Raw genomic sequence first — 15,320 nt, forward strand, 5'->3', positions numbered from 1 at the left:
TTACTTAGACAAAAGTAGGCAGGTGCATAAATTTGGGTGCCCTTGTTTTATTGATTTGATACCTTTAGCACTAATAATGGGAACACCAAATGTTTTTGGTAAGCTAACTGACCCTTGACCTACATACACAGGCGAAGCCAATCATGAGAACGGGTATTTAAGGCGGCCAGTTGCAAGTTGTTCTCCTCGTTGCATCTTCTTACGAGTGGCAACATGGGAGCCTCAGAACATCTGGCAAATAACGTGAAAACAAAGATTGTTCAACATGGTTTAGGGGAAGGACACAAAAAGCTAGTTCAGAGATTTCAGCTGTCAGTTTCCACTGTGAGGAGCATAGTCAGGAAATGGAAGACTTACAGGGACAGCTCTAGTTGAGGCCTGGAGTGGCAGGCCAAGACAAATCTCAGATAAGCAGAGGCGAAGGATGGTGAGAACAGTCAAACTCCACAGACCAGCTCCAAAGACTACATGATCTTGCTGCAGATGGTGTCACTGCGCATCGTTCAACTATTCAACGCACTTTGCACTGAAGATGGTGTATTGGGAGAGTAATGCAGCAGAAGTGTTTTATGTGCACATGCCACTAACAGTCGCTTGAGGTATGCTAAAGCACATTTGGACAAGCCAGCTTCATTTTGGAATAAGATGCTGTGGACTGATGAAACTAAAATTGAGTTATTTGGACATAACAAGGGGCGGTATGCATGGCGGAAGAAGAACACAGCATTCCAAGATAAACACTTGGTACCCACAGTCAAATTTTGTGGTGGTTCCATCATGCTGTGGGGCTGTGTGGCCAGCGCAGATACTGGCAATCTTGTTAAAGTTGAATGTCGCATGGATTCTAGTCAATATCAGCAGATACTTGCGAACAATGTTTTAGAATCTGTGACAAAGCTGAAGTTGTGCTGGGGCTGGGTACTTCAACAAGATAACGACCCCAAACACTGCTCAAATTCTTCTAAGGCATTCATACAGAGGAACAAGTGCAATGTTCTGGAATGGCCATCTTAGTCCCCAGACCTGAATATTATTGAAAATCTGTGTTTTGATTTAGAGCGGGCAGTCCATGCTCGGAACCCATCAAACCTGACTGAAATGGAGATTTTTTTGTAAAGAAGAATGGTCGAAAATACCTTTAACCAGAATCCAGACCCTCATTGGAAGCTATAGGAAGTGTTTGGAGGCTGTTATTTCTGCAAAAGCAGGATCTACTAAATATTGATGTAATTTTTCTGTTGGGGTAGCCAAATTTATGCAACTGCCTAGACTTGTCATTGGTAAAATATACTAAGTGTAAAAGGTCTGCCATTTTCTTTTGCATTGAAAAAGGCCTTGCAGGAGATTTTCCTCTTTATGCATACAATTTTATTTTTGCACGCCAAAGCAAGCCACCCTCTCATATAATGATTTTATCTGTAGGCACATTCCTGGACATGTTAGGCAATCACAATTTACTTATATCATTGTATGTTTGCCTGGCGGAACATTTGATTCTCGCCACTACAGAGTACACAATTGTGCAAGGACATTCACCTCATTGTTACACATTTCCTGTGTCATCATAGCCCAATTGAATTTTTTATAACAGCACTTTGTCACTTTGCTTTCTCCCTTTGTGTTGCCTCGTACGCAGAAAATGACAAGCGAGTGAAGTCTTGCTTGGACGGAGAACGAGTCATCATGGCCCAAACGGACAGCTCAGCCAGCATTGGGAACCTAAAGGGAGAAGGTCGGTCATGTAACCTAACATAAAGTTATTTGGAACAGAAACCAATCAATTGTCAAATGGCTGTTGAGTTCAACTGACTACATTTGTCTTTCTCTTTGAGTTCATTCTTATCCACAGAACATGACCATAATTTTCTTTCTGTTGCCTAAGTATTTAAATGGGTCCCCCAAAGATTTTTTTTCTTAGTTAGCAGGACGTTATTGACATCTAAATGATCTTGATTTCCCACAAGTCATCATTAGTTGTCGGTATTGTTCTGGCTGAGATAAAGCACATCCTGTGCATTGACTGCACACCAATTCATGTGCATGTGAGTGCCCTTTCCTGTCACGTTTGGCACATCAAATATTTTATGCTCCAATTTCTCTGAGCTGTTAGATTACAAAGGGTCAATTCCAGAAACACCTGACGTAAGCTTTGTCGTCGATCTGCTACCAGATAGCCCCAAGCCAGTATGGGATCTGTTACATTTGTTTGGACACTCAAGAAAATTAATATGATAAACTGATTTGAAATGGTTGAAAGGTTCACTTTGATTTTGCTGCATATTATGCTTATATGTAGACAGTATAGACCTTTTTAGCGAACGCCAAACGCCCCTTCGGCTTTTACTCCCGCATTCTTCCGAGTGTTTTTGACTTCCGGTAGCTTGCGTTAGTGGCGTTTCCAGCCTCGATAAACACAACAGAATAGAATAAGGTCAATCATGGATATAACTGAAATGTAGTTTGTGGGGGACGTGTGCCGTTATTGAATGCCAAAATTCACAAAACCGTCTGAACGAGTGGGTTGATTGGGAATGTTTTGACCACTGACCAGCCACGAAGCGGAGTTGTACATGTAATCTATTGTTTTCGTTCTTCAAGAAGCCAAAAGATGATTAAAGATCCTGGATGTGGCTGAGGCTCATTGAACATGCGGGTGGGCGATTTGGGCGGTCAAATATAACTGTATGTTACATTTGGCCAGATCGACATTTTGTCCTCCCATGCACGCAGTGTATCCGGCTGTGGGATCGTCACGACGACTCCAGTCCAAGTAGAACAACAGTGTTCCCATTTTACTCACATGGACATGGCAATGTGCTATCCAAATAATGCGCTTTGTTTACAAGAAACCGCAAGTGAAGAACATCACTTTTGGTGGTGCTGTGTACAATAGCGCCACCTTACACTTTGGCACGTATGGATTTAATTTTGTTTCTTGATCCCTTACACACAAGTGACCTAACTACGTGATGGCACCATGACTGATGGTAGGACTCGCAATAAACTGTGAACGACAACAACAAAAAACGCTATACTATTCAACACGATTGGCAATGACCAGTCAAACGAATATTATGCAGCTGTCGAATGTAGTTGCTCACCTTGTTGAAAAGCACAAAGGGAGCTATTTAGAAAAATTGAGGATAGCTTTAGCAAAGCTAGCTAATGAGCCATTCAGTATTCGTCCTAACATATTGACACATCCAAACAAATCGTCCAGTTTGCCTGACTTCAGTCCACACGATCCGTTCCACTATATTGTAAATGGAGTTTCCCATACACCAGTGCTGATATAAAGGCTTAAACAGGGTTGGGTAGGGTTACTTTAACTGGATTACTTTCAATTACTTTTGGATTACTCCAATACCAAATATGCTAATAAAAGACAAAATAAACTAAATATGAATAAATTTACTAAATTTTGTGCAGGCTTGGGGAGTGACGGAATACATGGAACGGCAAAAATAATGTTGGCAAGGTGTTTGGATTTATTTTCATTTTGTTTCTGTCGCATTTTATGTTAGTTTTGCCGGAGATCAAAGAGATACAAGCCAGGAGAGAAAGCTTACCACGTGTTGTGACTCATAATTTTATTCATATTTAGTTTAGTTTAAATTTCGAAATTTGAGGAAGAAGGGAGTGTTAGGGGGGCGGCAGTCCGGGGTCGAAGTCAGAAGTTTGAACGTTTGTTTGACTATTTGTACACAACCCGTTAGAACTGCACGATTAACCGAAATCAAATCAGCATCACGATGTGACGTAGGGGGGTAGTAAAACTGCAAAGCACTACTGTTTTTTTCAAGGTATTGTAGTGAGCGATGGCGTTTTGGCCAACCACGATTAATATTGTTCGAGTTTTAAAATCGCTGACTAATCAGAGGCAAGTTTTAATAATAGCACTAGCCAGTAAACGTGATTCAAAGTTTTTTGTTGAGTGTCATGGGGGACTCTGTAAACATAGTCCCAAAGTCAACGAACAAGAAGGAAACAAAGCTTGCGCTGAAAAAGGGCGGTACATCACTTGTTTGTACTTATTATGGTTTTGACCAAGCGGACGTGGAACAGAACGCCCGTTGCAGAATTTGCTTTTGCGTAGTCTCTAGGTCCACAGGAAACACAAGTAATTTGTATCAGCACCTTAAACGTGATCACATATTACAATACACGGCATGTCAAAAAGGATTACAAGTAAAAAATGAAGAAGGAGCATCTACAATTGGACTGGGAGGCAAACAAACATCTGTCAAAGCAGCATTTGCGCCCTTCACGCCGTATGAAAAAAGTTCACAAAGCCATAACCAATGCTAGGAATTCATTTTAGGCTCCGGAAGTCAGACCCACATTTGCATTCTGTGCTTTTCTGCATTGCTATTCAATAAATATCTTTATTTTGAGTAACACCTTGGTGGTTTATTCACTGGGGAGCCAAGGGAGCACCAGCCTGCAAAAGTTTGGGAACCATTGGTTTAGTTGGACCTTTAGTATAACTTTACTTGCATGGCCGATGAGACTGATGGTTCTGTAGTTGGAGCATAGTTGAATGTTTCCTTTCTCTGGCGGCATAATTACTTGCGATTTTGTCCATGCAGATGGCCACTGTGCATGTCCCTGTAGTGAGGGGGCCTCTCCTTGTGAGAGGTAAGAGAATTTTCCCACCATGGTCCACTGTGTGTCATAAGAGTGAGGGAGCGAGGGTACTGGGGATCCTCTCCTCTCTATCTCTACTCCCTAAGAGACAGCAAGGCAAAGAAAGGGGGGCGGGAGACCGAAAGGTCTCGCAAACCCTAGTTATAGGGTCTTTAAATGTGAGAGGATGTGGAAGTAAAGCGACTGAGTGGAAGAAAGAGGAGATCGGAAGGATGATGACTAAAAGGAAGGTTGATGTGTTAGCCTTGAGTGAAACAAAGATGAAAGGAAGGGGGGAATTACAGCTTGGAGGGATGTATGGTAGGAGGTCTGGAGTTACGGGTGGACATGCTAGAGAAGGAGTGGCTGTGCTTGTGAGTGAGAAAGCAAAGGAAAAACTGGTGGAGTGAAAGGGGTATCTTCCAGATTGATGTGGGTGTGGTTGAAGTGGGGTGTAGAAGTATGGATGTTTATAAGTGCATATGGACCTGGTTCAGAAAGAAGCGCTGAGGAGAGAGAGGAGTTCTGGAATGTGTGGCTAGTGCGAAAGAAGGGTGGAAAGTGGTAATACTAGGTGACCTGAATGCTAGAGGGAGTGATGAAACGGTTGAAAATGTGATTGGTAGATATTGAGTACCAGGAAGAAATGAGAGTGGGAAGAAATTGATTGAGTTATGTGTGAAAAATGATTGGTGATTGGAAATACATTGTTTAAAAAGAGGGACGTGAATAAGTATACCTTTGTCAGAGTGGATAGTGGCAGAGCACTGATGGATTATTCAGATTCAGATTCAGATCTACTTTATTGTCATTCTAGTACACGTGTATACAGAACGAAATGTCGATGCATCTGACCCCCACAGTTTCCTTGAATGTACAGATATAAATAATGTTGTATTGTATTTTGGCTACGTGTAGTATTTTACCATAGTGCCGATAGTGCAAGAAGAGTAGCTAACCAGATGTGCAATATGGGCAGTCAGGTTAACAAGTCAGGTACACAGTAACATTAACACTGTAACAATAACGCTGTAATTACAATAGTGCAGAGAGCAATGTGCAAGGAGTGGCAAGCTATAAAAAAAACTGCCAGTAGTGCAAAAGTAAGATTAGCAGCCGTTTAGATTTAAGTTAACTATATGTTAGATTGACCATTTAACAGTCTAATGGCCAGGGGGACTAGACTATTGCGGAGCCTGGTGGTCCTGCACCGCACACTGCAGTACCTCTTCCCAGAGGCTAGCAGAGTGAACAGTCCATGATGGGGGTGAGAGGGGTCCCCGGTAATGTTTTTTGCATGGGATAGGCAGTGCTTCTGGCCAATGTCCTGAATGGAGGGAAGTGTAGTCCCGATTATTTTCTCTGCTGTCCTCGTTACCCTCCTCACACTACTTATGTAGTGGTTAAGAAAGGGATGTTAAGTAGATTTTTGGATGTGCATGTTTACAGAGGTGAAATGAGTGGTATGTCTGATCATTTTTATGTGGAAGGAAAACTGAGAATAGATGGATCGTGGAGGGCTAGTTATAAGAAGAGTTTGAGGGAAGAGGTGAAAATGTCAGAGTTGAATAAGGCAGAAAAGGAAAGAGAGGATAAAGGAAGCGTATGAACGGGTTAGTAGAAGAGAAATGGAGAGTGGAAATTGAATGGAAGTGGTTTAAAGAGGCAGTGTTGAGGAGTGAATAAGAAGTGTGTGGAATGAGAAAAGTTGGTCGAGGTATTAGGAAAGGAAGTGAATGGTAGAATGATGAGGTATCAGAGGCTGTGACAGAAAAGAGACGTGCCTTTGAGGAGTGGCCGCAAGTTAAGTGTGGCGATGCGTATGAAAGGTATTAATTAAAGATTGAGTGAAGAAAAGGTTGGTAAAAACGGTAGTGGAAGCAGCAAAAAGAAAAGCAAATGATGTATGGCAGGGGTCGGCAACCTATGGCACGCGTGCCAACAGTGGCACGCGAGTGGGTAACCAGTGGCACGCGAGCGCACGGCAAAGTAATAATGATTTTTTTAAATGCCCACTTTTACCAGAAATTTAGACATTTTCATTGCGCGCTGTGTTGTTTAGCGGCCTCACGCCGAGCGTGTGTCTCGCGGAAGAGGAGAAATCTGTGTTGGCTGGTTCCTGTTGATTGGTGTAGTGCATGTGTGGTGCCATTGTATAAGGGTAAAGGTGATAAGTATGACGTTAGAAATCAGGTTGCATGGGCAGGTGCTGGAAGAAGTTGAAAGTTTTAGGTACTTTGGTTGTGATGCGGCTGTAGTTGGTGGAATGGAGTGTGATGTATTGCACAGAGTGAATCAAGGAAGCAAGGTTTTGGGTGCTCTGAGGAGAGTGATGAACAACAAGAGTATGGCCCAATCCCATTCCTCTCACTTGGCCCTGAGAACCCTCCAGTGAGGTCCCTCCATAGGCAAGTGCCCTTGGTGAGTGGAGTGCAAAGTGGAGATTGTCCCCTAGGAAATTGGACGACACTTGCAAGGTTCCACCCCAGTCCAGTAGATGGCCGTAATACGAATTGGCTGTAGACCTCAGTGACGTATTGTTCTACGTCACATGTAAACAACTCGAGTCTCAACCTGTGGTGTGGCAGTTGGAGAGTTTGTGCAACGTTAAAAATGCCCGCTACTGCTGTGTTATTACCGATTGCCTGAAAGCTCATCATCTTTTCCGTGTCTCCAATCAACGGAGGACAAATGTGCTATACTGAAGACAGCTTCTGCGCTATGTAGCGCTGATTCATCTTTACAAGGTACGTACACTCATTAAAAAAATGACCCGTTCGGTCAAATACAGTAAGGATTAACATACAACGCACGTTCACATAATACCCTATGATTGTGTAGACATAAATGGCAATCTATTTATAAGTATCTTAATGCCATTTTATGACATATAGTAGGGGTCTTTAATGTGTGACATGACGAAAAGTAAACAAACACAAGAACAGTCCACCTGACCCTTAAGCTGACATAATATCGTCACCAAACTTCCCTGTATGACCCAAAAACCTTAGTTCATAAGGAATTTAATTCAAAAGAGTTGTCATTGGATATAAAAAAGGTCATTTCAACATTTTTTCATGATGCTTACATCACAGTAAAAGCTGTCTTTTTCTTTTCTATGCCCACATTTATGTCTAAATTGTTTGTTATCTATTGTGTTCCAGAGTGGCCGTCCCATAAGCGTGGACAGGTTGGACAGGAATGTTCCCATCCTGTGCTTATGACTCGATGTGGAGTCAGAACTCATTCAGGACTTAAGGTTGAGCAAGAAGGTCATGTGGGCCCTGCAGGAGCTGCTAAAGAGGGAACAGGGCCATGGCCGGAGGTCCTGATCTACGTGTACTGGCTGGCCCACGGTCTGTCCTACCGTGTGGTGTCACGGGTCTTCAGGGTTCCCAGGTCCACCGTACACAGAATTGTCCACAGTTAATATGGAATAAATTGCTCAAAAGCCATGTTTTAGGCTCTGGAAGTCAGACCCACATTTGCATTCTGTGCTTTTCTGCATTGCTATTCAATAAATATCTTTATTTTGAGTAACACCTTGGTGGTTTATTTCATAATGATGTGAGATACTGTGTGTGAACTATGTGACTGTTGGACAGAAAACAACTACAAATCACTCCAGCTTAAATAATAGTTTACTTTCAGAAAAACAAACTCACATTGGGCTGAAATACATAATAGTAAATAAATAATGTGTCACAAATTGTAACAAATATATACCAATACTTCCATAAAGCTGGAAAACACAAACTGGAACTTCATTGAGTTCCTAATAAAATAAAATATTTTCCTTTTATAAAACAAAGGGAAACATTGCAGAGATGTCACTGTTCTGGAAATTTGTCCACGAGCTTCCCAAAAAGGACGGGAACCGCTCAGTTTTGGCCACAGTTTCCTCGAGCCTTTTCCTCACTCCGGCAGACTCTGCTTTCAAAAAGTCAAGGAGTGTATCGTGCTTCCTTTTTTTTTCTGGGTGATTTGGGGTTTGGCGCCGGATTAGAAGATGCCAACGACGTGCCCGGTGGTGTGGATGGCGTGGTAGCTGTGATGGTGACCAGCTCTTCCACGGGACGTTCTACAGTGGCCTTTAGGTTGGGTGGAAAAAAACAAGAATTACTTAATGCTGGTGTATTGTACAAAAACATTTGTGTATAGGATGCTCAACAAGTTGATGTGAGACAGGAAATTATAGGATGTGTTCTGGATAATTATTTGATAGTAAATAGATACACAAAATTGACATGTTATTCTTATGACTGTAAGAGCCTTCTATTGGCCAGCATCACATATGCTTTAGAATTGTCTCCACATTTAGACGACATTTTGAGAAGGTAATTAGTTTACTTAATATGTGTTTACAGAGAAGGCAGTGAACTATGTGATAGTAATTTGTTTCAACTGTATTTCCACGTGAAATTCGGAGACATTACTCATAATGCATGATGAAAACTAATGCATTCTGATCTCACATGAAAGAATCATATTGTAAATAAAACACGACACCCGAAATTGTGTGCAGTAAACAAGCGCTTATGTCCAGAACGGTATTCTGACTATGCTCCTTTAGCGACTGGCCATGTACAGTAGATGTAAAAGCACGACTCGTTTAAGATAAAAACAGGGATGGGCTGAACCGTGATTTTCTGCAATTATCCTACTTTACAGTTTGTAGCGTGAAGATTTTTTTTTTTGCCAGCTCCCTTGGTAGATTAGTGCACTTCGTAAAGTAGCGATTTTGCAATGTTCGTGTTTTAACGCGAAAATACGATTTTTCTATTGCATTTACGTCTAACTAAGATATCTCAATACATTTTGTTGCAAATACATGCGTGGTTGTGGAAAACTACTTACATTTGTGCGGTTCCTTTTCGGGCATGTTTGTTGATATTGAGAATTCGTAAAGCCTTCTGGGTAGTCACTTCGCTGCCAAGTGAGGTCGAGAGCCCCCTCGGTCTTGAAGTGGTTACGACATGGTTTGAGGGCACTTCTGCCTCGGTCTTGAGCGTATCGGGACACACCCCATTTTCACGTGAACGCGCAAACCGAGTGACTAGGGCACATAGCGAGTGAAAGTGCGAAGAATGGGACGCAGCCAAAGACATGGTTTGAGGGCACTTCTGCCTCGGTCTTGAAAGTATCGGGACACACCCCATTTTCACGTGAACGGGCAAAACCGAGTGACTAGGGTACATAGCGAGTGACAGTGCGAAGAATGGGACTCAGCCATGAGTATGGATGTTAAGAGGGGACTGTATGAGAGTGTGATTGTGCTGACTGTGTTGTATGGTGCAGAGACTTGGAGCCTGAACGCAGATTTAAGAAGTAAGTTGAATGTTTTTGAGATGAAGTGTTTGAGGACTATGTTAGGAGTGACAAGATTGGATAAACTGAGAAATGAAATTGCGAGAGACAGAACTGGAGTAGTCGTGGAACTGAGCAAGCGTGTTGATAAGAGAGTACTCGGTTGGTTTGGACACATGGAGAGGATGGATGAGGAGCGAATGTTGAAGAGGATCTACAGAGCAGAAGTCAATGGAAGGAGACCAAGAGGAAGGCCGCGGTTGACGTGGATGGATGGTGTTATGAGTGCACTGCCGGAAAGAGGTCTGAATATAATGGAAGCTAGAGCTCTTGTTTGTGATAGAAAGGAGTGGAGAGGTGTTGTGAAAGGATAGTTGGATTGTGGACGCGTTCTTAAGGATGGGCTGGGCACCCGTATGATGCGGCAGGGGTAAACAAGTGAAAGCTGTCGGGCCCTGCTGTTGAACAAAAGAGTGTGTTGTGTCACCCTGACCCGAGTGACATGGCCGCTTTCTGGTGTCCTGTTTCATCTGGAGGGACGAAAGCATGGCCTACTTGGGTACCGAGGTGCCTAACTTGTTTGGGTGTTTGGGCATTTGGGTTGGCCTTGGTCCAAAAAAATTTGTGTGTTTTTTTTTTTTTTGTCATTCATTTCCCTTTTATTTTCTTTGTTATTGTATGTGTGTGTCTTGCTGTCGGTCACCCCTCTTAAGGGATATGACCAAGGTAGATAGATAGATAGATAAATAGATAGATGGCCACTGTCCTGTTTGCCAGATTTTTCTGCAAATTTTTGTCAAATTGTCTAGTTTGCTCACCACCATTTTTTATTAGTTGTGATGGGATGTTGTTGATTCCTGGAAACTTTCAGTTCATCGGTGAGTTGATTGCTGCCTCAACTTTTTGTCTGATGTAGGGATTTTTCTATCTTTTAATTTGAAAATCGTTAGGATTGAAATGAATTATTCTTTATTGCAATCAGTAAACTAATTTTCCTCCAGGTGTTGCTTGTGCTCCACCATAAATCTTTTTTTTCCTCTGAAGAATGCTTGAATTTCCTAAACCTGATAAAAATGTAAATTACGTTATTACTTTGAGTTCTTATATGAATTACTAATCCCAAGCAAATGGATTATATGAACCAGGTCAATTGAAATAGACAAACAATTTATTAACACAGAATTAATGTTGGGGAAAAAGGGGGTGGCAAAGGTGCTGGAGATTAGAGGAGTTTTTGACTGCTGAAAGTCAAAGTTACTAGCACAAAAAGAAGTTTCCCGCTATAATGCTAGGTTATTTGGGCAGATTGCCTTGTACAGAAATAAACGCTCATTCCCAAGAACCAGCAAACAGGTGTTAAATCTGAAACTGTCCTCTTACTTGTTGTTGCAGAGAGATTCGGTCTCAACGTATGGCCCTCATGCTGAACTCAAGGCCGCAGTGTAGGCCCGCGGGGCCGTCATGATGATAGGGAAGTCGTCACTTTTCTGAGCGGGAATTCTTGAAGACCCCTGTGTCGGGTGGTTTTAGGGTTTAGAGCAGTATTCTGTCCATCTATTCATGATCTCTTCTTCTTCAGTTAGCTTATTCCTAGGCTTATTCTGAATGCTGCTGACTTTTGCCTGTTTGTTTTTTTGTTTTTTTTTGTGTGAGGTCTTTTACAATCGAGAAGGCTTTCTTTGAATAGCTCTTGTTGAGGCATTCTTCTAACTCTGAGCATTAATCTTCGATCCATTTCTCTGTTGCTTCTCTCAACATTTTTGTAATCTTCTTGTTGGCTGCTTTATACTTTGCTGCTCCTCCAGGGCTGTTTTTTTCTTTAGTTCTTGCTGTGTGTTGTACAGTTGAAGAATTTCTTTTGTAACCCACGGCTTTATCTTCTTAGTGTTTTCTTTCAATTTCCTTTGTTGCTTTAGTCATAGCCTCTGAGAACTTTGTGGTCAGGTTTTGATATTTTCATCCAAGGCGAGCAAAGGAGCAAATTTGGCGTCGATAAAGGCCTGGAAGCTTCCGACCGCCTGGGGGTCTTTCAGTCGCTCAAGGTCAAACTTTATCTTTGGGTTCTAAGACTTCCTGACCTTCTGTAGGCGAACACGGAAGTTCATCATGACCAGGTCAGGATCGCTTTTCACATCGGCTCCTGTGTGAGTGCGTGCGTGCGCGCAATATACATTTGTTGTAAAAGCTTAAAAATTAGCGTAGGAATATTTTAATAATGCAAAAACAAAGACTATTGATTTAAATAAAACATTATTAGCGCACTAAAAACTTTTACAGTAAATAAAATGGAATTTCGACACAACTAACATGACTAATCTTTCACAATGGTGCCCTGGTTACAGCAATCGGTGAGCAACTAGGTACAATAAACATGCATTACAATAAGGCTACTGTAGAACACAATAAACAATATGGCTACTATTATCTGTTATATAAAGCCAACTTGTCTACTATTAGTCGTGGTAGTGAACATGGGCGCAAACGGCCTGTTTTTGGGGAGCCCGAGCACCCCCAAAATCAATCCAAAATTCCCCAAAAGTTATATATAGCATTTTAAAACTCTCTTTTCCTTATTATAGGACAGGATAAGCTTAAATATTATAAAAATGCTGGATGAAAAAAAAAAGGAAAACAAAACAAAAATTTAAACAACGCAACGTTGGAAACACTCCATGCCTTAAAATGGTTCAGCCATTTAAATTTTAGCACTTTGTTAAGATGTATGATAATTATGTATTTTCTCCTCAGTTGACCACATCACATTTTAACTGATTATCCATGAACCATTCACTATTTAACAATTTTTTAACGTATGCTGATTTTTATGATACTGAATTCTCATCTTGGTAAGAAGAAACGGCTTATGTTTGAGAACACAAAGGTATATTATTATTTTCATGATTTTTATTATTCATACATATTCAAATGACTGAATTAATGCGTTTAATGACTGAAAGATGTTTATGTGGTTGTTGGTGGAAAAGGAGAGCACCCTAAGGCTCTGAACCTAAAATTGCCCCTGGTCGTGAACTTTCTAACATTTAGCTATATTGGTTCGCCTACAGTGTTAGTGATATTCGAGTGGATAAACTCGTATAGACAATGATTGCTTTTTTTTTTTTTTTTAAATCAGACCAATTAATATTTCTTAATTTACACATTATAAAGACAATGATCATGGTTTAAGATCAGGGGATGGTATAATTGTAACCTGTTGCAGTCCTTTGAGACACCTTGTGATTAAGGGCTATAAAAAATAAATTTGACTTGACACTCGTTCTATCGGAAGCGCAGCGCTGATAAGCATAGAATAATCCGAGTTTGCCTTAAAGTGAAAGGGAGTCAGTTTCAAAGGGCTAACTGGGACCGATTGGCGGAAAGATGGGAGGCTAGCCGGCCAAAAGCATGCAGAAGGCAGCCGGGATAACTGGGAGGCAACAACAAAAAAACTACCACCGCAACAAACACGAACCCAGCCAGGGAAAAACAATGAGCACAGCAGGCTAGCCATAGCCAACTGTTACCAGGGCTGACCAAACAAAATTGGAAGCCTTTGGGAGCCCGCATGCTAATGTGGAGCTTTCTGGATAATATTATATTAATTGCAAGACATCCAGCACAAAACACAAAAGGAAAAGCACTTGGACAAAACGGTCAGAAGTCCCTCCAGCGACACGGTCAGCAAAGTTCCATTTCATCCTAGTGGAAATGAGTGCTATGCATACGCTGATTACTACAATCGCTGTTTTTCAACGAAAGCTGCCATTGTTTTTAGTCTCACACCTCTAGGGGATATGAGGTCAAACTGTCTACTCTGAAAGTACATTTCTCAATAAAAGGCACATGTAATATTTTGAAACATATCTGCATGATTGTGCGGAGGAACACTACACGAGTATAGAGGGAGCTCAGAGTCCAGCTCCGGGAAGCGAAGGAGCAGTACAGGAGGAAGTTGGAGAAAAAGCTGCACAACAACAGCATAAAGAAGGTGTGGGAAGGGATGAAGAACATCACCGGCTGCAGCACCAAGAGGGGTGTGGCCGTCAAAGTAGATGTGGGGAGGGTCAACCAGTTAAACAACTTCTTTAACAGGTTTGACCACCCCCACTTGTTCTCACCCCAGAGTACTGCAGCTGTCCTTCCCCCACTGGACACCAGCATGGAGGAGGCCATCCCCCCACTCAAGATTACTGCAGCCCAGGTGTGCGGAGAGCTGTGGAGGCTGCGAACCAGCATGGCAGCTGGTCCAGATGGAGTATAGTAACTCAACGACTTCAGGCCAGTCACTCTGACATCACATGTGATGAAGACCATGGAGCGGTTGCTGCTACACCACCTGAGGCCACAGTTCCGCCACGCCATCGACTCTCTGTAATTTGCCTACCAGGAGAAGGTGGGAGTGGAAGATGCTAAAGTCTACATGCTACAACGATCCCTCTCTGACCTGGACAGGGGCAAGGGTGCTGTGAGGATTACATTTTTGGACTTCTCCAGTGCCTTCAACACCATACAGCCTCTGCTACATAGTGGTAAACTGACAGAGATGGGAGTAAGCTCACACCTTGTAGCATGGATTACGGACTACCTGACGGGCAGACCCCAGTATGTGAAACAGGGGGGCTGTACATCGGACCCTGTGGTCAGCAGCACGGGTTCGCCGCAGGGGACCGTGCTGTCTCCATTCCTATTCACCCTGCATACGTCAGACTTTCAGTACAACTCTGAGTCCTGCCACATGCAGAAATTTGCTGATGACACTGCTATTGTGTGATGTATCAGAAGTGGGCAGGAGGAGGAGTACAGAAAATTGATTCAGGACTTTGTCCAATGGAGCGACGCTAAACACCTGCACCTGAACACCACCAAGACCAGGGAGATGGTGGTGGGCTTCAGGAGAACTAGAACTCACCCGGTTCCTTTAACTATCAAAGGAGAATGTGTAGAATTTGTCCAGACCTACAAATACCTGGGTGTGCAGCTGGACAATAAACTATATATAATAAACTAGACTGGACTGCCCTCACAGCTCTGTGCAGGAAAGGACAAAGCCGACTTCCTCAGAAGGCTGGCGTCCTTCAACATCTGTGTATGAATTGTGCTTTACAAATAAACTTGCCTTGCCTTAATAAACTGGTGAGGAAAGCGGGCTCTGTTGTGGGCACAGAGCTGGACAGCCCGACAACTGTAGCTGAGAGACGGGCACTGAAAAAGCTGGGGTCAATCATGGACAATTCATCACATCCACTACACAGCATCATCTCCAAACGGAAGAGCAGCTTCAGTGACGGACTGCTGTCACAGTCTTGTTCCACGGACAGACTGAGAAGATAATTTTTTTCCTCATGCCATGAGGCTCTTTAACTCCATCCAGGGGAGTAAAAGCCCAC

The 15,320-nt window shown here is 42.5% G+C and overlaps 2 protein-coding genes and 1 long non-coding RNA gene across 5 annotated transcripts in view; 2 read left to right on the forward strand and 1 right to left on the reverse strand.

The window, feature by feature from the left end:
* ldlrap1b (low density lipoprotein receptor adaptor protein 1b) overlaps nt 1-15,320 on the forward strand; it is a 43,133-nt gene that overhangs the window by 13,051 nt on the left and 14,762 nt on the right. For all 3 annotated transcript variants that reach the window (XM_088353813.1, XM_088353814.1, XM_088353812.1), the window contains exon 6: nt 1,637-1,732. In XM_088353813.1, coding sequence (XP_088209939.1) covers nt 1,637-1,732 — 96 coding nt within the window. The remainder of the gene's footprint in view (nt 1-1,636; nt 1,733-15,320) is intronic.
* The window catches only part of s100pbp (S100P binding protein), a 66,794-nt gene that overhangs the window by 10,215 nt on the left and 41,259 nt on the right, over nt 1-15,320 (reverse strand). The gene's annotated exons all lie outside the window — the stretch shown is intronic.
* LOC148351275 (uncharacterized) lies at nt 4,456-8,166 on the forward strand. Its single transcript, XR_015852811.1, has 2 exons — nt 4,456-7,373; nt 7,791-8,166. It is a non-coding gene; the product is annotated as an uncharacterized LOC148351275 (long non-coding RNA).

The sequence above is a fragment of the Urocampus carinirostris genome, chromosome 15 (assembly GCF_059441175.1).
Source record: "Urocampus carinirostris isolate Australia breed hairy pipefish chromosome 15, RoL_Ucar_1.0, whole genome shotgun sequence".
Classification (NCBI taxonomy): Eukaryota; Metazoa; Chordata; class Actinopteri; order Syngnathiformes; family Syngnathidae; genus Urocampus; species Urocampus carinirostris.